General features: G+C 49.6%; 1 protein-coding gene and 1 long non-coding RNA gene across 14 annotated transcripts in view; one reads left to right on the top strand and one right to left on the bottom strand.

Annotated features, from left to right (window-relative positions):
* The window catches only part of LOC127006316 (uncharacterized), a 286,097-nt gene that overhangs the window by 18,434 nt on the left and 247,743 nt on the right, over positions 1–19,920 (top strand). The gene's annotated exons all lie outside the window — the stretch shown is intronic.
* The window catches only part of LOC127006282 (paired box protein Pax-5-like), a 191,659-nt gene that overhangs the window by 9,847 nt on the left and 161,892 nt on the right, over positions 1–19,920 (bottom strand). For all 13 annotated transcript variants that reach the window (XM_050876004.1, XM_050875997.1, XM_050876071.1 and 10 more), the window contains 2 exons: positions 3,390–3,475; positions 34–140 (listed from right to left, as the gene is read on the bottom strand). In XM_050876004.1, coding sequence (XP_050731961.1) covers positions 34–140; positions 3,390–3,475 — 193 coding nt within the window. The remainder of the gene's footprint in view (positions 1–33; positions 141–3,389; positions 3,476–19,920) is intronic.

The following is a 19,920-nucleotide window of genomic DNA, read 5'->3' as shown; positions in this document are numbered from 1 at the left end:
CCTTTGCTTTTCCTTTGTGTCTGTCTCTCTTACCTGTATGGGGACGCGGCGCCGCTCGGGACACTTCCTCCGAGGTCCGGCAGGAGGGTCTTAGCGGCGTCCTCGGTCTTCAGCGACGGCCACTGCTTCGGCCACAGCATCTGCAGGAGGAAGGAGGCGGGGCGGCGTGAGGGGCTGGGCTTAATTAGGGGGACAGGTGTGGGCGTTGCTGTGGTGATTGTTGTTGTTGTTAGTGGTGGTGGTAAATGTTATTGTTGTTGTTATTGTTGTTTTCCTGTTATCATTATATCATTACTGCCATCGTCATTATAAGTAGTTTTGTTTATATCGTTCTTCCTCTTCAAGTGTATATTCTGTGGCCTCGTTTCCGTCATATCGTTGTCTTTGTCTCGAACTTTTCTTTTTTGCTTGCTAGAGGAACAACAACAATAAAAAAATTAAAAAAATCTACACACCACACATACACACCACGACACATATAACCGAACATGGTACTATAACTCTGCCCATAACGTTATTCAGTATGCACGCCTCTCATCTACGGTTCCGACGCAATCTGACCCCACAACCTATTATCATTATGGAGGTCACGACGTAGGCACCAATCGTAAATCAACGCGACACTTCACCCATTCTTCTTCACTTGCCACGTGGGTACTCCATTTTTTGTATATCTGTGTGTGTGTGCGTGCGTGTGTGAACAGCATGGCGCCGCAAGTACCCACAGAAGATCATCGTGCAAGAAACAGTAACATTGAGCAAGGTGATCGAATAGTAGTAGTAGTAGTAGTAGTAGTAGTAGTGGTAGTAACAGCAGCAGGTTGTATCGGTAATGGAAGTTGTTGATGGTGGTCACGAGCGCTAACTACCCTCCACAACCTATCGCTCACGCTTCCCACAGAAAGCACATAAAAAAAAAGAAACTTGCGTAGGAGCGAGTTAAGTGAATTGATCGGATGGCGGCGTCGGGCTGGAGAGAAACCATAATCACCATTGGATGTGAAAGCTTTTGGCAGTCCTGGAGTCGTTGGTTGTGAGTGAGTGTGTGTGTGCACGCGGCCAGCGGGAGGGAGAGGCGGAGGGACGAGAAAGGGACAAGGAAGTGGAGAGGAGAGGAAGAGAAAGAGGAGGAATAAGAGGAGGAGAGGGAGGAGTAGTAGGAAGAGGAGGGGGAAGTGCACTGCAATGCCCTGGCCACTTGCAGTACATCGTTGTGTCAGTATTAGGGGGAAAGGGTTCATTACGCGACATTGATTCCAGTAAGTGTCAGTGTGTGCGTATGTGGGAGTGTGCGTGCGTGTGTGAGTGTGTGTGATGGACGGGCCGACTCACGCCGTCACCTCGAAAATTAGTGGGTGGGGCTGCCCGCTGGCCGCTGCTCACCCCGGGACGCGGCGAGGGGTCGGGGCGTGAATCAGGGAGTATCGGGGATCGTTTGAGTCAACACTGAACCTCGGCCGCTTGAGTGCTTAATGCCACCTCTTGTTTTCCATAAAGTAGTGTGACGTCATTGCTGAGGATTAAGTATCACCTGTCTTGGTAAAAAAATGGAAATCGATTACGTTCCGCTCGTGGCTGTCCCTTGAGCGGTGTTTGTATCTATATTGATGAAGTCCCGAGAGTGTGTGTGTGGCGGGAGGGCAGCGTGTAGGGGTGGCAGTGGGCGGTTTGTCGCGAGGCACACTCGATGGTCGCTTGAAGTGTCTCGATGAGCATAACATGGTTACTAGAAGTGTGTGTGTGCTTTTCTCGTCGCTGGCTGGCTTGGAGGAGGAGGAGGAGGAGGAGGAGGAGGAGGAGGAGGAGGGGAAGCCGGAGGAAGCAGAAGGAACAGTGCCAGCGAGGGTTAAGATGACACAAGACGGGAGAAGAGGGGAATAGGTGGCACAGGGCCATACGGAAAGGGGAAAAGGGGTTCCTGAGGGAGATTATGTCGGGGCGGGGCGGGGCGGTACGGGGCGGGGACGAGGGATCGGGGCTCGGCTGCAGGGCCCCGCCAGCCAGCAACCACCATAAACCAAAATGTCTGCGCCATAACTTGGGGGCTACGATCCCCGCGCAAATAAAAGGCGAAGGAAGACGGCTCGAAGACAAATAAAAGGGACCGTAACGCTGCCATAAATCAGCTGCCTCAACAAATTGAGATTGGCACGGCGCCTCTTGGAATTTCAAAGCAGGTAATAAGGCCTCTGATTGGCTATCCTGTGACCGGGAATATGATCCAAGAGGTCTGATTGGCCGCCGCTGACCGAAGCCTCGTATCACGGATTGACCAATAAGATTACAAATGACTCCCACACGAGGGGTTATGAAAGATATGGACTGCTTTGTTTGGGTGATTTGGAGCGCCGGGCGGTAATAAATCTGTTTTATTGCTCAATTTTGTTGTAGGACATCTGAGACTCCACCATTTTCTCCCGAGATGGTGGAATAAGATCTCTTTGTCTTGGCCGTGGAGCCTCGACCTGGGGACGGGGGGGGGGGGGAGGGAGGGTGGGAGGGAGGAGAGAGGGAAGAATGGCGGAGAAATAAGAAGGAAGGGAGGAAGGAGGAGAAGAGGGAGGAGGAGAATGAGAATGAGGAGCAGGAGAAGGAGAAGGAGGAAGAGAAGAAAGCGGAGGAGGAGGAGGGGTAGGAGGAGGAGGAGGAATAGGAAGAGAAGGAGGAGGAGGAGGAGAAGGAGGAGGAGGAAGAGGAGGAGGAGGAGGAGGAGGTCAGTTTTAGAGATACCTTTTCTCTTAGTCTTGAGGGAAATAAATTACCCCTATTGAAATTCGACAATTTAAGAGGTCCCCGAGGCCCTGTTCTCCTGCATGTGTAATACCACCGAGTACTGAGGCCCGAGACGGATGGTTCCTCCAGCTCTCTGCTTCTCCTCCTCCTCCTCCTCCTCCTCCTCCTCCTAAGGGGTTTGGTTTTCTTTCCTCCGTCTGTGGTTCTCTCTGTTTCTTCCGTCTCTCTTCCTGTAGCAAGAGGGATCGCTAAGAATGACTGTCTTATTATGAACGCTTATGTCTTCTACTTTTCCCCGTCTTTTTTTTTTTTTTTTTTTTACAGCAGAGGAGACAGTGCAAGGGCGTAAAAAAAAAGAAAACAATATGAAAAAAAAAAGCCCGCTACTTACTGCTCCTAAATAGAATAGAGTGGCCAAAAAAGAGAAATCAGTTTCGGGAGGAGAGGACACTGGCACTCCTGTCCTGAAAGTGTAGCAGTTGTAGTAGTAGTTGAGGTTTATGTGTCTTAAGTGCAACAGAAGTAGTAAAAGCAGTAGTCTTCATGTGTGTGTGTGTTTGTGGCTTGTGTGATTTATTGGCAAGGATATGATAGAAGGGCAACCAAGCGAACGTCGAGGCACTACGGCGTCGTCTTGGCGTGGCTGGAACACTTACGTTGGTGTAGAGAGGGTCGGTGTTGTACTGAGTTCTCTGGCGTTTTAGGTCGTCCTCGTGGTGGCCGTTCATGTCGCGGTGCTCATCTGCAAAGAAAAGAGAAAAAATGTTGAGATACTAAAACAGAACGAGCGAAAGCGAGACACGGCAGGAAAAGCGACATCATCTTATCCTTCTCTTAGGGCAGCACTTCCCCGCTGGCTCCCTTCCCTCCCTCCCTCTCTCCCTTCCTCCCTTCCTCCCTGCCTCCCTTCCTTCCGTCTAAAGTGACTTTGTGCACCAACTCATTCGATGTGACACGAGCCAAGCCATTTTAAACCCGTAATAATTCATCTTGTATGCTGTAATCGGCTTAATCCCTCGCTTCTGGGTTCCCGTAATGGCTTTTGATGGACTTGGAGTGTTTTCGACGAGGGGTGAAGCACGCGGCCATCAACGAGCCGTCAGGGCGGGTTTGCTCTGGCGGTCGAGGGTGAAATTCGACCTTACGGGTGAGCGTGGCAGTGCGCCTTCTTGTTCCCGAGTATTGTCGCGACTCTGGTATTGTTATGATATATCTGACTCCCGATTTGTGGGTCTCGCGACGTCATTTAATGCTGATTTATCTCTTCGAGACTTAAGTGCATTCATGCAACCCGTCAGAGACAAAGGCTCGTAGCGGCGTCGAGGCTGAAAGCGAACTGTAACTCGAGAAGAAAAATGAATTTTCGCGATACAACAATTGTTCGTCGCTCAGCACTCGACGCCTCTGGAGGGAAGGCTGGTGCTGCACACGGCCTCGTCAGCGGCAGGACAAGGGGTTCAGGGCCACGCTCCCTCAGGGGACTGGCGGCCACACTCCGAGCGTGCCACCACTGCGGTATCTACACAGCCACAGCTCTGCTCCTCCTCCGCAGCACTCCGCGTCACCCTCACTACCACCACCACACCACACCCACACCACTTCCCCGATACATACCCCACAACGAAGGCCTCAAATCAGCACAGGTCCTCCATAACCCCTTCACATCATCCCTCCAGCAGCGTGATCCATCAAGCCACCACAACACCGCCACAACACTCCCCTAATACACCAGTCCCATCCAATTCCTGTCACCAGAGCCGCCACTCCGCCGCCTCAACCCTCTCCCCTTCCCTCCTTCCCTCCCTGCCTGCCTGCCTGCCTGCCTCATCCCGAGTGAATCACTAATCAAAATGATAATCATCTCACAATGGGGGAGAGATTAGAAACAGGAGCTCCTGGTAAATGTCATAGAGGACCCGAGGGAGGCGCATCACGAGCCGCGCCGGAAAATGGATCGCTGCCACTATTTGATTACGGCGGGGTGACTCGGGGTGACTGGGGTGTGGGGGGTGACTCGGGGTGAGTGGGGTGACTTGGGTGACTCGGGGTGACTTGGGTGACTTGGGTGACTCGGGGTATCTGCGATCTTAAAGTAAGTAACCCAGGATGACTTAATGATTCGGGGTGAGTCAGTCCCTAAGATTAATTCACGTGACTTCCCATGACTTAGGGGCGACTCACTAACTTGGGGTGACTTTCGGATGCGTCTCAGTGACTCGGAGTATTGCAGCATGACTTGGCTGACTTTGCTAACAGGGAGAAGTCTAGAAATCAGTCGAGGTGATTTGATGGATTTTTTTTTAGTTAACTTCTAAAGATTTTTCATGGGTGACTGAAAGCTAAATGTTAACAAGACGACAGTGGAGGACACATGGTGACTATTTGTGACTGGATTTGACTTAGGGATTGACTCAGTGCCTTAACCTAGCTCAAAATGGCTCTCAGGACAACAATGGGTGACTTTAATGACATCGGGTGACTTCGGGTGAGAGAGAGAGAGAGAGAGAGAGAGAGAGAGAGAGAGAGAGAGAGAGTGTGCGTGTGCGTGTGTGTGTGGTGGAGGTTTTCTAGGTGGCCAAAACCTTCCCTCGGCCACAACGCCCCCCTGATGACGCTAATCTATTCCCTTTGATAATTAACTGGCTGGCGGAAGATGATCTAATTCTGAAAGGTAATAAAAAGTTTCCTGCAACTTTTAGAATGAGGGATAGCGACTCTGTGGGGCGGAAGGACGAGAAGGGAGGGAGGGAGGGAGGGAGGGAGGAGAGGAGGTAAAGAAAGGGCGAAGAAAGGATTGGGTTGAGTTAAGGGGAGGGAAGGGAGGGGAAAGGTGGAGAAAAGACTGGGAGGTGTTAGGGGAAGGAAGGAGAGAGGGAGGCTGGAACGGATAGGTGTAGAAAAGAGTGAAGGGAATAGGAAGAAGAGAGGTAGGGATGGATGGAAAGAAAGTGAGGAAGTTCAGGAAAAGGGAGGGGAGAAGAGGGGGTCGGAGTGGAGGAGAAAGAAGTGGAGAGGGAGTTTGCTGAAGGAAGAGAAAGAGGGAGGGAATGAAGATGGGTGGAAAAGGGAAGAGGGAGAGAAAAGAGCGGAGGGGTCTAAGGAGAGAGCTGGAGGGAGAGAGGGAGGGTGGAAAAATGGAGGTAGGAGGAAACTTTATCTTTTTATCTCAATTCATTACATCCTTTTTTTTACTTTTTTTCATCTGTCTCTGATTTTTTCCCTCCGTCATTTTTTACTTCCTCTCCTTTTTCCTTCATTGTGTCTTTGTTTCCCTCCACCATTCCTTCCTTCCTTCCTTCCTTCCTTCCATCCTTTCTTTCTTTCTTTCTTTCTTTCTTTTTTTCTTTCTTATTTCCGTTCCATTCGATATCGCAACCTTCGTGTTTACTCTCTTACTCTAGGTCAACCAGACTCTGAAACCGATCATCTCTTCGCTTCTCTCATCTTTCTGAAGGAGGAGGAGGAGGAGGAGGAAGAGGAGGAAGAGTGGACGGGAAAAAGAACAAGGAGAAGGAAAAGGCGAAGGAGGAGGAGGAGGAGGAGGAGGAGGAGGAGGAGGAAGAGTGGACGGGAAGAAGAACAAAGAGAAGGAAAAGACGAAGGATAAGAAGGAGGGGGGAGGAGGAGGAGGAGGACTGGACGAGGAGGAGAGCAAGAAGATGAAGGCGAAGCAGGAGGAGGAGGAGTAGGAGGAGGAAGGAAAGAGTAAGCAAGCAGGTAGGGGGAGGAGGAGCAGGGAGTGAAAGAGGAAACACAAGGTGGAAAGCAGGAAGAGGAAAGACGTGAAGGCGCATAATAATAATAAAAAAAGACGAACCCGTGTAACTCTTCGGCCACTCCTTCATAGCGAGTGTAGGGAAGGGAGGCGCTGCGTCCGGACAAGATCGAGAGGCACTACTGTAAACCCGGTTCGCCCCTCGCTATTATTACGTGCGTCTCTCTCCTCCATTTTACCTGTTCATATTCTCTCTCTCTCTCTCTCTCTCTCTCTCTCTCTCTCTCTCTCTCTCTCTCTCTCTCTCTCTCTCTCTCTCTCTCTCTCTCTCTCTCTTCGTCCCCTATCTCTTTACCCTGTGACTTTATTTTCATTTCTTCTCCCTCCTTTTCTCCCTCCCTCTCTCTCTCCCTCTCTTTCTCCCTCTTCCTCTTAACAGTTTTCCTTCCCTTAGTGTGTGTGTGTGTGTGTGTGTGTGTCCTTCCCCTTTTCCCCTTTGGCTCACCCCCCCTCTCCCTCTTCCCGTTGCCCCCTCCCTTCCTCTCCCCCTCCCCCTTCCTTGCTGACATAGAGCTCATATTGTCATGAAACATATTGTGAGCCGTTCCGATGGCTGCTCCGCCTCAATGCCCCGCCTCACTACTGACATCTATCGGCGGGGGACGGAACCCGGAGAAACAATGGACACGGGAGGGCACCGGGGGGGGGGGGGGGCATAAATAGAAATACGAAAGTTTCCCCCAACAATCAAGAGAAAGCCCAAGCCCTCCGTGCGATCATCTGTCTCCTACTTCTCTCCTCTCTTGATTTTCATTTTATATACTCTCTCTCTCTCTCTCTCTCTCTCTCTCTCTCTCTCTCTCTCTCGCTCTCTCGTAATATCATCCCCCAAAAATACCGCACGAGGACCCCCTTGAACATTTTCTTTGCTCTCTTTCTTTTCGTCTTCGCGGGATTTTCTTTCGAGGGTCATGTTTTTGAGGAGATCCAAGCGGCTTCTGATGTGGGAGGGAGGGACTGTGACTCTCCCTCCCTCCCTCCTTCCTTCTCTTTTTTTTCTTCTCTCTCTCTCCTCCTCCTCCTGGCTTCTCTCAGGCTATTTACAGCGAGGGAGAAATTGACGTCTCGTGTCGCCCCGTCTTCTGCGGCTTTCTCGTCGATGCGTCTTTTGTGGAATTGTAATTAGACGGAAAGGCAAAGAGCAGTGAACGCGTCTCATCCTGCCTTTCTCTCTGTTTCTCTCTCACTCTCTCGCTCTCCCTTTCGCTTTCTCAGTCTGTTACCTTCACCTGACTGCTACTGACTCAACAGATACCTCACGTCGAACTTTGTAATGAAATATATAAACGGTCACAATTAAATATGGATAGCAAGTTGAATTATATAAAAAAAGGTGTAGTCGATGAGATTGGTGTTCTTTTGGTTCTTGTTAGATTAATTTCTCACAGAGTGCCTTTTTGTATATTGAGAAGAGCTTAAATATAGTGTCTGACTCCTTTATCATTGGTTGTTTGGACCGTGTCATACGAACGAGAGTAGTTCCGTAACCTGTACTTCTTTTGGATAACCTTCCCTGACTTTCCGAGCTTCCACGCCTCTGAAACACCAACCCGGAATACCACATAGGAACTTAATACTCTTTTAAACCCAAGAAAATCCCCTAGACTACAAACACCCAGACCTATCATTACTTCGTGGTCCAAAAAGGGATTAAATATATGGATGGAGAAGAGGAGTTAACAGTGGCGGGTGGGGGAGGCAGGGGATGGGGCAGGCGGGCTTTTCACATCCTCAGCCATCATCCCTTTCACTCCCATCCTCTCCCATCCATCGATTATTTCGGGGCGAGGATTGCGGATCGAAGGCGGGCAAGAGGCGGCCACTTGCACCATAATAAAGGTCGATTATGACAGTGTATAACCCGCCAAATAAAGCCAGCGAGGGGAGGAGAGAGGAAACCGAGTGCGAGGGGAGAGAGTGAGAGAAAGGGAGAGGGAGAGGGACAGAGGAAGAGAGAGAGAAAGGGATGGAGGGAAAGAGGGAGAAAGGGAGAGAAAGGGTGAGAGAGAGAGAGAGAGAGAGAGAGAGAGAGAGAGAGAGAGAGAGAGAGAGAAACAAAGTAGACAAACAGACAAATCGAGAAGACAGACAGACATCTAGACTCACAGACAAAGAAAGAGGAAATGACAAAAAAAAGACATATGACCAGAGAACGAAAGATGAAGGAAGAGGTAAAAGTGAAGAAGAACAATGCAAGTGAAAGAGAACGAACAAGAGAGAATGAAATAAAAGAAAAAAAAGAATGAAGGAAGATAAAAAAAGGAAAAACGGTAATAGTGAAGGAGTAAGAATAAGCGAATGAAATGAAGAATAGAGAATGAAAGGCAGGCAGGCAGTTGGGAGACGAAGAGGAAGTAAGGAAGGAAGGCAGGAAGGCAGGCAGGAAGGCAAGGCAGGAAAGAGAGGAGGCCAAGAAGTGCCAAGGAAGAAGGATGCCGAAGTCCTTCATCAGCAGGTCCACGGAGGACTTGGCAGGGGACACTGGAGGGGACTTATGACCAGGGGCGGGAGGAAGGAAGGAGGAAAAGGAGGGAAGAAAGAAAGAAAGGAAAAGGGAGGGCTGGAAGGGCCGGGGAGAGGAAGGAGAGGTCAAGAGGTGAAGACATAAGGTCAGGAGAGTGAGGAGGGAATGAGGAGAGTGTGAGGAAGGAGGAGAAAGGAGGAGGAGGAAGAGGATAAAGAAGATGGAAGAAGAAAGGATGCTAGAGAGAGAGAGAGAGAGAGAGAGAGAGAGAACACAGCTGTTTGAACTACCGATTAGAGTTGTATCTTTCGTTCTGTGCCTCACGTGAATGGGTATTTCTCTCTCTCTCTCTCTCTCTCCTTCCGCTTGTCGTCTGCCACAAAGAATTTCTCCATCCGTCACTCGATAATTTCTTCTTTATCATATTTTTTTTTGTTATTATCATCTTCGTCATCATCATCACCATCACCATCATTGTCTTCTTCATCTTCTTGTTTCCTTGTTTTGTTCTTTTTTTTCTTGTTCTTCTTTTCGTTTTCTTCGTCCATTGGGTTTTTTTTATCTCCTCCAAACTTTTTTTTCATTTTTTTTTCACTTCCTCCACCTCCTTTTCCTTTTTTTCTCTTTTCCTCCTTCCCCTCCTTCTTCTCCTCCTCCTCCTCATCTTCATCATCATTAAGGTCTTTTCTCCTTCCTCCTTCTCCTCCTCTTCTTCTTCCTCTTCTTCTCCTTCCAGTAATTAGGGGGCTGGAGAGCAGTATGTTCTTCCCCTCACTCTCCCTTCACTTTTTCCCCCTTCCCTCCATCAGAAGAGCCTCCCTCCCTCCCTTTTTTCCTCCTCTCCATCCATTACACGACATTCTTTCCCCCCGCCTCTCTCTTTCTTTCCTTCCTCTTCCTCTTCCTTCACTTCGCTTCTCGCATTCTGTCTCTGTTGAGTTATTTCCTTTTCCCTTCGTGTCGCGTCTCTTTCTATATATACCGAATATCTCTTTTTTTTTTTTTTTTCTTTCTCTCAAGCAAGTGATACCCGTAACTTGCCTTTGCCCTCCTCCCTCCTCTCCTCCTCCTCCTCCTCCTCCTCCTCTTCTTCCTCCTCCTCTCCTTCCCGTGGTCGTACAGAAGCCAAGATGGTTCGTCAGATAAAGAGAAGCTTGATGGGCTGAAAGGGGGAGTGACGGCTGAGTCCCGGGTTTAAGATCAGACATTGATGGGGCAGCGGGGATGGTGGCGGCGGTGGGACGGTCTGCTGCTGGTGTATGGATGTTTGAGGTTTAGTGGTTGTGCTTGGGATGCTTGTGTGCGTATCTGGAGGTGATGGTGGTGGTTGAGGTGGCCCTGGTGATGGCTTATGCACACGCGGTCTAGATGGAGCTCATAAATGTAAGACGGAAGGAGCCTCGATAGGGTGACAAACGAGGGACGGGTAGCATCTAGTGATTCATTTCTTGGCGCGTGGCTGACTGACTGGCTGGCATGACTTGGCTTGGCTTGGCTCGGGTGGCTGACATAATGGCGGGGGGATATACGACAGACGGACTGGCTGACTGATTTCATAGCTGACTACGTAATTGAACTGACTAGCCGGCTAACTTTGTGACTGGTTGGCCAATAAACGAAGAGGCGAAGAAGTCAGCTAACGTTTGGGGGCCTGAGATGGAGCCTGACATTCTAGCTGTTGAGTTGGCTGGTTGGTGAGCTAACTTGCTTTATGCCTTGGTGTTTGGGGGCTATGAGGCGACTAGATGATGGTTTATGACGGGCGGGAGGAATGAACTGACTATATAGATGTTGAGATGGCTTATTCGTGAGCTAACTTGCTTTATGCCTAGGTGGTTGGGGGCTATTAGACGAGTTGATGATGTTTTACGACTGCCAGGGGGACTGAGTTGATCTGTTGCTGCGGTGAGATAAGAGTCGTATTACAAGACAAATCGCAGCCCAAGAACACATTTTTGACAAGGCTTTCGTAGGAGTTGTGGGCATTTCCAAGGGTAGTTTTATGACCCTGGTGGTAGTGTGAGTCTTCTTCTGTACCATGAACCTGAAGAAACACTCATTAGAACCCGACTGACCCCCTCTTTGACCTTTAGAAATAGCTGATGTGAGAAGCGAGAGTGTCTTATAATATCATCCTTAGTGTCAAGAGGTGAAGGGCGCACTGAACTCTCTGTCTGGCGAGGGGGGGACAGAGTGGCACATCTACCTGGCACTAGCAAGGCGACTCGTCATCCACGGCAAGGCGAGACTGATCTAATCTGTCCTAGCAACGAACGTCTCCTTTTTCCTATCTGGTAAATATGATAAACGATGAAATATACTTGTACATGGAAAAGACCTGAAAGTTGAAGTCAGTTTCGTTGAGTCTGGAAATTTGATTCTGACTTATCTTTGACCTCGCGTCCCGCCCTCCCCTAATTTTCTTTCCTCCTCCTCCTCCTCCACTTTGCCCTTCTCTTCCTCTTCCTCCTCCTCCTCCTTCTCTCTTTTTATGTCCTACTTTACAAACATAATAGCCGCAGCGGTCGTTGTAGTAGCTGTATTATTGTTATTATTATTATTATTATTATTATTATTATTGGGTTGTTGTTGTTGCTGCTGTTTGTTATCATTCTCCTGTTTGGTATTGGTGGTGGCGTTGATGAAGGTGGATATATAGAGCTCAGGGGATGATGCGGATGAGGCGGCGACAGGCAGACAGGCGGACAGGCATCGAGGCTTTCCGGCGCTGGTCTGTTCCCATTCATACTTCACTTATGGAGAGTTGGCGCCGTAGACTTTTATTCCCCCTGACTGAACTGAATGAGGGGATGACGCGAGCAGAATGGAGAGGCGGAACGAGAGAGACAGACGATCATAAACGTGTATACAGGTAGATAAAGAACGTTCACACACACACACACACACACACACACACACACCGTGGAGAATAGCGGGGGGCGGCGAGGGGCGCGAAAATAAGGGGAAGTAATGGAAATAAGAGGTGGGGGAGAGGAGGGAGGGTCCGGAAGAGAGAAAGAGAGAGAGAGAGAGTGGACTGGTCAGGGTGAGAGCTGCTGACGTCTTCATCCTGTCCCCTCCTCTCCCTCCCTCTCCCTCTCCTCTTCCTCCCTTTCCTCCTTCCCACTATTCCTTCCTCCTTATATTTTGGCCTCATCTCTCCCCTCCTGACGACTTCATCTTCCCATTCAGCCTCTCGCTCTCATCCCTCCTTCCTTCCTCTTCTTCCCGCCTCCTTCTTTCTCTCCTCCTCGACCTATTCCACTCATTTACTTCCCTCCTCCCTCTCCCATTCGTCCTTACACTCCTCCTCCTCCTCCCTCCTTTTCCTTGACTTCTCTCTCTTTTTCTCCCTTTCTTGCTCTTTTTTTTTCCTCGTCTTACTTTTTCTTACATTTTTTTATCCCTTTTATACCTTCCTTCCTCTCTCCCTGCTTCGCTCTTCCTTTCCTCTTTCTCTCTCTCTTTCCCTTGATTCTTCTGTTACGATACTTTTTGTTATGCTTTTTTTTCATCTCTGGCGTTTGTCTGATTTATATATTTTTTTTTTTCTCGGGGACGTTCTTTCTCAGCGACGTTAAGTAAAGGTCGGAGAATCAACAGCCAGTCTTTCGGGGCTCTCCTACTAAAGCGATCTGTCATGGTAATCGCGGAAGACTTGTGCCCTGACGTCTGAGCGCCTTTGAATCATTACTTCGTGTGTGTGTGTGTGTGTGTGTGTGTGTGTGTGTGTGTGTGTGTGTGTGTGTGTGTGTGTGTGTGTGTGTGTACCTTTCCTTTTGTCTTACTGTTCGTCTGTGTGTCTCTCCGTCTGTCTGTTTGTCTGTTGCCATTTTGTTGTATATTTCAAACGGGGAGTCACCGTTATTTTATTTTCTTCGTCTGTTTCAATCATTATCTCGTGTGTGTGTGTGTGTGTGAGTGTGTGTGTATCTACCTTTTTTTTTTGTCTGTCTGTGTCTCTCTCCGCCTGTCTGTTTGTCTGTCCGTATCTCTGCTCACCCATTTTGTTGCGTATTTCAAATTGGGATTCACTGATTTAATTTTCTTCTTGTATTTCTGTTCGTATTCCGTCCATCCCCCCGTGTATGTATGTGTGTGTGTGTGTGTGTGTGTGTGTGTGTCCTTGCTTCCAGAGAGAGATAGAGAGACGCAGACTTGTTTTTACCGAGTCCTTTTTGTCTCTGTCTCGTTCCTCCATTGTTTGTTTTTTTCTTCCTTCTCCTTTACAATGGTCTTGGGTCTCGTCCGCGCAGGTGTTGTTTGTGCGAGTGTTGTTGAAGGTGATTTTCTTTTAGTTATTGTTATTATTTTTTTATTTTTGCCTTTTTTTTGTCATCGCGTCGGTTGTTGCTGCGGACTTACATACATACACACACACACACACACACACACACACGTTCATGGATGCGTTACCTTGAGTGAATGTTCGACTTTTCTTTTTTTTCCCTCCATTCTCCTCCTCCATTTCCCTCCTCCATTTCCCTCTTCCTTCTCAACGTACGTATTGCTCCCATTCCTTTTCCTCCATTATGTTTTCACTCAACCTTTTCTTTCCTATGACATTCACACGTTGCCTTGAGTAAACCTTCGACTTCTTTTTTTCCCCCATTTTCCTTTCCTCTTCCTCCATCCTCCTCCATTTCATACATATTACTTCCACTCCTTTTCTTTCATTACATCGCCATTCCACTTTTTTCCCCATTACTATGCACTCTTATCCTCCTAGTACCATTGTCTCCTTCCCATTTCTAGTGTCTCTTCCCTTCCCTTCTTTCCCCTGTCAATAGTTCCTTCTCCCGTAAAAAATCCCTTCCTTCCTACCCCAAATCCTATTCTCGGTCTTTCCTCCACCTCCTTCCTTTCCCTTCCTTCCCTTTCGTAACACCTCTTCCCTTCCCTTCTTTCCCCTGTCAATAAGTCCCGCTCCTCCTTCAAGAAATCCCTTCCTTCCTACCCACAATCCTCCTCTTGGTCTTTCCTCCTCCTTCCTTCCCTTCCTTCCTTCCTTCCCACGCTCGGCCGCTCCTTCCGTTGTACCTCTTCATCGCCCTCTCCAGAGCCCCGCCCACCAGACCCTCCCTCTCCTCCCTCTCTTCCCTCCCTCCCCTTAGGCCCCACTCTTCATTACGTGTCCCCCGGTGAGATATAGAGCGCCAGGAACACTTTGTCACCACCACGATCACGACGGAGGTGCGGAGGCTGACGTATAAGTGTGGAATCCCCGGCAGGAAGGGAAGTCCACCTCCTCGAGATCGGAAGGCGCGGAAAAAAGGAGGATTGTAGTGGCGAAGGATCGGGGCGGGGCAGGACGGGGTGAGGTAGGGGGGCATTGGACGGGGTGGGGCGTGGGGGTGAGGCAAGGCGGGGCTTCAGATCCGGGAGTAAGGGCCGAAGGATTTGTCGGTGGGGGAATGGGGGAAGGGAGGGGTAGGTGAGGAGTGTGAGGGGGTTAGTGTGTTGGGGGAAGATCTGAAGGACACACGTCGTCGGCTGGAGCGAGAGAGAGAGAGAGAGAAAGAGAGATAGAGAGAGAGAGAAAAAAAAAGGTGTAGTAGAGACGAAGGCAAGGCGAAGAGGAACGGAGAAAAAAATAGCTAAACAGAAATTATTGTGTGGTTAGTTGGGTTGGAAGGGAAAAGTGGGGGACATGGCTATTTTGAGGTATATATACGTGTGTGTGTGTGTGTGTGTGTGTGTGTGTGTGTGTGTGTGTGTGTGTGTGTGTGTGTGTGTGTGTGTGTGCGTTTCCTCAATCCGTCGTCACCCCTCCTCCTCCTCCTCCTCCTCCTCCTCCTCCCACCTTCTCCTCCTCCTCCAGCTTCATTTTTCCCTCCCTCCCTTCATCCCATCCTTTCATCTCTTTTCTCCCTTCCTTCCCACCCTCCCTCCCTCCCTCCTTCCCTCCTTTTCTTCCTCCTGTTCCCAGCGAGTGGCCGCCGTTCCCTCCCTTTCCCCTTTCCCCTCGCGCGCCTCCCACGCCCCCTCTCGTCCTAACAACCATTATCTTGCCGAGCCTTTATTGGCGGAGTGACCAGTGCGACCATCAAGAAATAATTAATTGCTTGTTACGAGAGAGCTGCATACGGCGGCCATGATGGATGGGTTCTGAGGGGACGGAAGAGGAGGAGGAGGAGGAGGAAGAGGAGGAGGAGGATGAGGTGGAGGAGATGTGAAAATAATAAATGATCAAAAACTATTCTCACCAACGCAGCGACTCCTCCGTAAAGGTAATTATTATGTGAGAAAATTATGATGATGTTGAAGTAATGTCACACTTAATGTTAGGGGCGCAAATGTAAGTGTTATGGTGGTGGTGGTGATGGTGGTGGTGGTGGTGACGGTGGTGGTGGGTAAGAGACCTCCTGCTGGCCTGTGGAGGGTAGCGCCGTGCCGCCCCCCGCCCCCCCGCCGCGGCCGCTGCTCACATCCACCGACACACTGTCCAGGGAATTACTTTATTGTGATTTTATTTGTGTCGTCTCCGAAGCGGCTTTCCTCCGAAGGCCACGACGCCTCAAGGACGCCCCGAGGCCCTCATAAGTGGCTGCGTCGTGTGCCTCGCTTGACTCATCCACCTCATCCACACATAACCCACATTTTAATCCACTCCTTCGTCTGATTCATCCACCACATCCATTGGTAGCCTACATCTTAATCCACTTCTTCATCTTAATCCACTCCTATTACGTCTGATTCATCCACCACATCCATTGCTAGCCTACATCTTAATCCACTTCTTCATCTTAATCCACTCCTATTACGTCTGATTCACCCACCACATCCACTGCTAAACCACTAATTCTTTGCCGTACCTTCCACCTCAAACACTGCTAACCACCCATTCTAATCCACTTCTCCTGACTAATCCACTACATCCACTGGTGACACTCATTTTCATCCACTTCTCCTCCGCCTGACTCATCCATCCACAACCTCTGCTAACCCACATTTTCATCCACTTCTCTTTCGCCTAACTCATCCACCATCATCTACAACTACTAACCTTCATCTTAATCCACTTCTCCTTCGCTTGACTCATCCACCTCAACCACCTCTAAACCCCATTTTAATCCACTCCTCCTCCTCCTCCTCCTCCGCCTGACTCATCCACCAGAGCCACACACGAACCACTTTTTGTAAACCTCCTGAAGCATAAACATTTAGGTAAGGAAACTCTGTAAACTCGGCTATTTCCTTTGCTGGGGGCGGGATGGAGGGGAGTAAGAGGAAGCAGGAGGGTGGGGGAGGCAGGGGAGAGGGCTGTCGACCCCTCACTTTCTCGCCGCCCCCCCACTAGCAGACACACACAGGGGTCGAGGAGCCCCTTCCCTATTCACGGACGCCTCTCCCCTCACGGTCCCAAATGGCGGCCATATCTCAGGCGAGCGCTGCCACCCAGTCACTTCACCCGCAATCCTGTTCTTGGTGTGCACGGTTGTTGTTGTTGTTGGTGGTGGTGATAGTGTAGGGGTGATGGTTATTGTATGGGCTAAGGGTGTGATAATGTGTGTGTGTGTATATGTGCGTGTGTGCCCGTGTGAAGGTGGTTAAATAATTCTCTGTATTACATACGAGATGGATTCTTCCTTCAGGGACGCGCTTAATTGATCTCTCTTACTTCGGCAAATTGCTGGTTGGATGCGTATAAATTAGGGGGTCAGTTGGCCTCCTCCGCACGTAGCCAGCCGAGCAATGGCGTGAGTGAAGGGAAGAAAAAGTTTGCCCGGACCGCTTGCCTCCCCCTCCCCTCCCTCTCCCTGGCCTTGTCGTCCCCCGGAAAAAAGAGACGTGTACTGAGAGAGAGGGAGAGAGGGAGAGGAAGAGAGAGGGAGAGGCCGGCAAACACAACAGCAAAAGGCAGAAAAACAGAAAGAAACAAACGGAGAGACAGACTAAAAAGATAAACAAATGCGAGAGAATAAGAAGCAAGTGCAGATGTCAGGGGGGACTGAGAGAGAACAAACAAATAAGGCGGTAACAAAGCAGGCAGACGAACAGGAAAGGAGACGAAGAGGCAGACAGGAAAGTAGGCGTGGGAAGCAGGCAAGCAAACAGACGAAGACGAAAGACATATAAGCAGGCAGACCGGACAGGAAAGGAGACGAAGAGGCAGACAGGAAAGTAGGCGTGGGAAGCAGGCAAACAAACAGACGAGGACGAAAGACATATAAGCAGGCAGACCGGACAGGAGAGGGAGCAGGAGAACAAGCAGATAGGCAGGCAAGGAAATGAACGAGCGAGCAGCAGGAGCCGGGCAAGGTGTACATGTTATTCTGAGAGACATCATAACACACGTACACGCACATACACAGGACAGCAGGAGAACAAGCAGATAGGCAGGCAAGGAAGTCAGCGAACGAGCGAGCAGCAGGAGCCGGGCAAGGTGTACATGTTATTCTGAGAGACAGCATAACACACACGTACGCACGCACACACAGACGCACACATACACACCCTCGCCCAACCAGCCTCGACATATTTACGAGGGCAAGCATTTCCACTCATCTACAAGTAAAATAGCCAAGTGTTGCTGATCACTCGTTAAGCCGGAGTTTAATTACCGAGCCATCGCCTAATTTGCATATAAAGCGACGGGGGAAGGACGCCACTGCATCACCCGGAGCCGTAAGGGCCAGGGAACGAAGACATTAGTATGACTTTCGACCTTCAATCCACTAAGTATTTCTGCCGGGCTTCCCTTCCTCCTGCGCGTCGCCCCCTACCAGACGGACGACCACTGACAGCTTGATGCTCGGCGGGGCAAGGCAGTGCTATGCTAAGCCAGGCCGGGGCGGGGCGGGGGAGGGGCGGAGAGAGGGAGAGGACGGTGGTAGTAGGCAATCTGGCGCTCATCTTTTGTTTGGCCACGAGAAAAAAGGCGTCGGAGAAAGTGAGCTTAAGTTGGGCGCGCGCTCCCCATTGTTGCCGTGCTTTACAGGGCCGAAGTTAGTGAGTGTTGGCGGCCGTTTTGTTTTGTTGTGTTGCTGTGTGTGTGTGTGCTTGTGTTTGTGTTTGGGTGGTTGTGTGTGTGTGTGTGTGTGTGTGTGTGTGTGTGTGTGTGTGTGTAAAAGCGTGTTTCTTCTGTGCATACTTTTATAGTTTTATATTTTTATACTTCGTTTGTTTTCTTTGTTTTATTTCGCTTGTTTTCTTTTGTTTGCATGTGATTACTGTCAGCGGATAAGGACATGCAGATGATATAATTGACTCATTTAGATTTACTTTGCTTTCACACACACACACACACACACACACACACACACACACCACTGCCTCGCCTCCTCACTCAAGAAAACAACCAGAACAAAAAAACGCGAAACAGCTCACATGAGACTGACTCGAACAAACTTAAATTTCGATTAGCGCCAAAAAACACTCCTCCCGCTTCTCTTATTCCCCTCACATACTATATATCTCCCATACGGACCCTCCTTGTGACCCTCCTCCCTCCCTCCCTACCAGACTCCCTCCTCTCTCCCCCTTTCTCACCATCCAAAGCATCCGACTAATTTACAGGTGCAGCCCCTAAGGTACCATCACTCCTGCTCTTATTCGCTCCAGGCTACAGGTGAACACATGGGACTCGTATACACACACACACACACACACGCACACGCAGACACACAACGCCAACTCATTAATCTGATGGAATGCTGAGGGCGTGAGTCTCTGTGCGGCGGCGGTGGGGCGGCGGGGGGAGGGAAGGGGTTTAAGAGAGGCCTGGGATCATAAGGTAATGGGTGAATATATATATTGCACGTCGAACTCGCTGCTCCTCGGATAAATCGCCTCCTGGGATTATGTCTTCAGGTGCCATTTCTGTTCCGCGTCAGACTAAGGGGAGGAAGGAAAAGCGCGCCTGTGTGTGTGTGTGTGTACGTAACCTACCTGAGGCGGCGGAGTGTTATGAGAGTGATGATTATGATGATGATGACGATGAGGATGCTGGTTGTTGTTGTTTCTGGTGGTGGTGGTACGTGCTAATGTAAGTGGTGATGGTGATGATGATGGTAGTGATTGTGTGTGTTTATGGTGTAAGTGTTGATGGTGATAATGGGAGAGAAAAAGGCGAGTATAGAACGCATTGATGGGGTGAGTGAGGCAGGGGTAGGTTGCTTTGGCTGATAGTGGTGGTGGTACTGGTGGTGGTACTGGTGGTGGTGGTGGTATTGGTGGTACTGGTGGTGGTGGTGGTGCGGTGGTGATTTTTCCCTGATTGTTTTTTTTTCTCTTTTTTGTTCTTAATGCGTTTCTTGTTTGGCGGCTTTTTTTTTTGTTTCAGGGACTTTTTTCTGTATTACACGACGACTTCTCCGTTCTGGCTCATAAACAGTATTCGCATTCTTTTAACGCTGACTTGATGTGGAGGATAAGCAGGCAGCGAGTGAAGAGGCGGCGATGATAAAAAAATGAAACTACAATACATTTTGCTTTATCTATCTATCTATCAATCCATCTATCTATGTATCTGTCTCATTTAGCAAGCGAGCCCATCATCTATCGCTCAGCAACACCTGTCCTTCCCTCCAACAGGTAACACTTGAATCGTTCAGAACCAGGAACACTTACCTGAAAAGTCCTGATTCGCTCCCTCCACCTGATTCTCTCCCTCCCTCCCTTTCTCCCTCTCTCAATCCCTCCGTCCGTCTGCCCCTCCTCTCCTCCCTCCCTCTCTCCCTCTTTGGCTAAAAAAATCTAATTGAATAAATGGGTTTTAATGGTTGGCATCCTTTTTAACTTGTTCAAATGAGGCATAAGCGATTTCCCTGGGTGAAATTAATTGCAATCAGGGGGGCGGTAAAACTGGAAACGATGTGCTGGGGAGTTGCGTCTTACTGGCTGTCTGATCCTGGGCCCCGACTCTTACACGGCTCCCCCTCCCCCTCCCCGTCGTCATCCCTCCCCTCATCCCCCCCTTTCTTTCTACCTGTCTCCTGTTTTCTTT

Source organism: Eriocheir sinensis, chromosome 3 (genome assembly GCF_024679095.1).
Source record: "Eriocheir sinensis breed Jianghai 21 chromosome 3, ASM2467909v1, whole genome shotgun sequence".
Classification (NCBI taxonomy): Eukaryota; Metazoa; Arthropoda; class Malacostraca; order Decapoda; family Varunidae; genus Eriocheir; species Eriocheir sinensis.
Note: the sequence above shows the minus strand (reverse complement) of the source record. Positions and strands in the feature narration are given on the sequence as shown.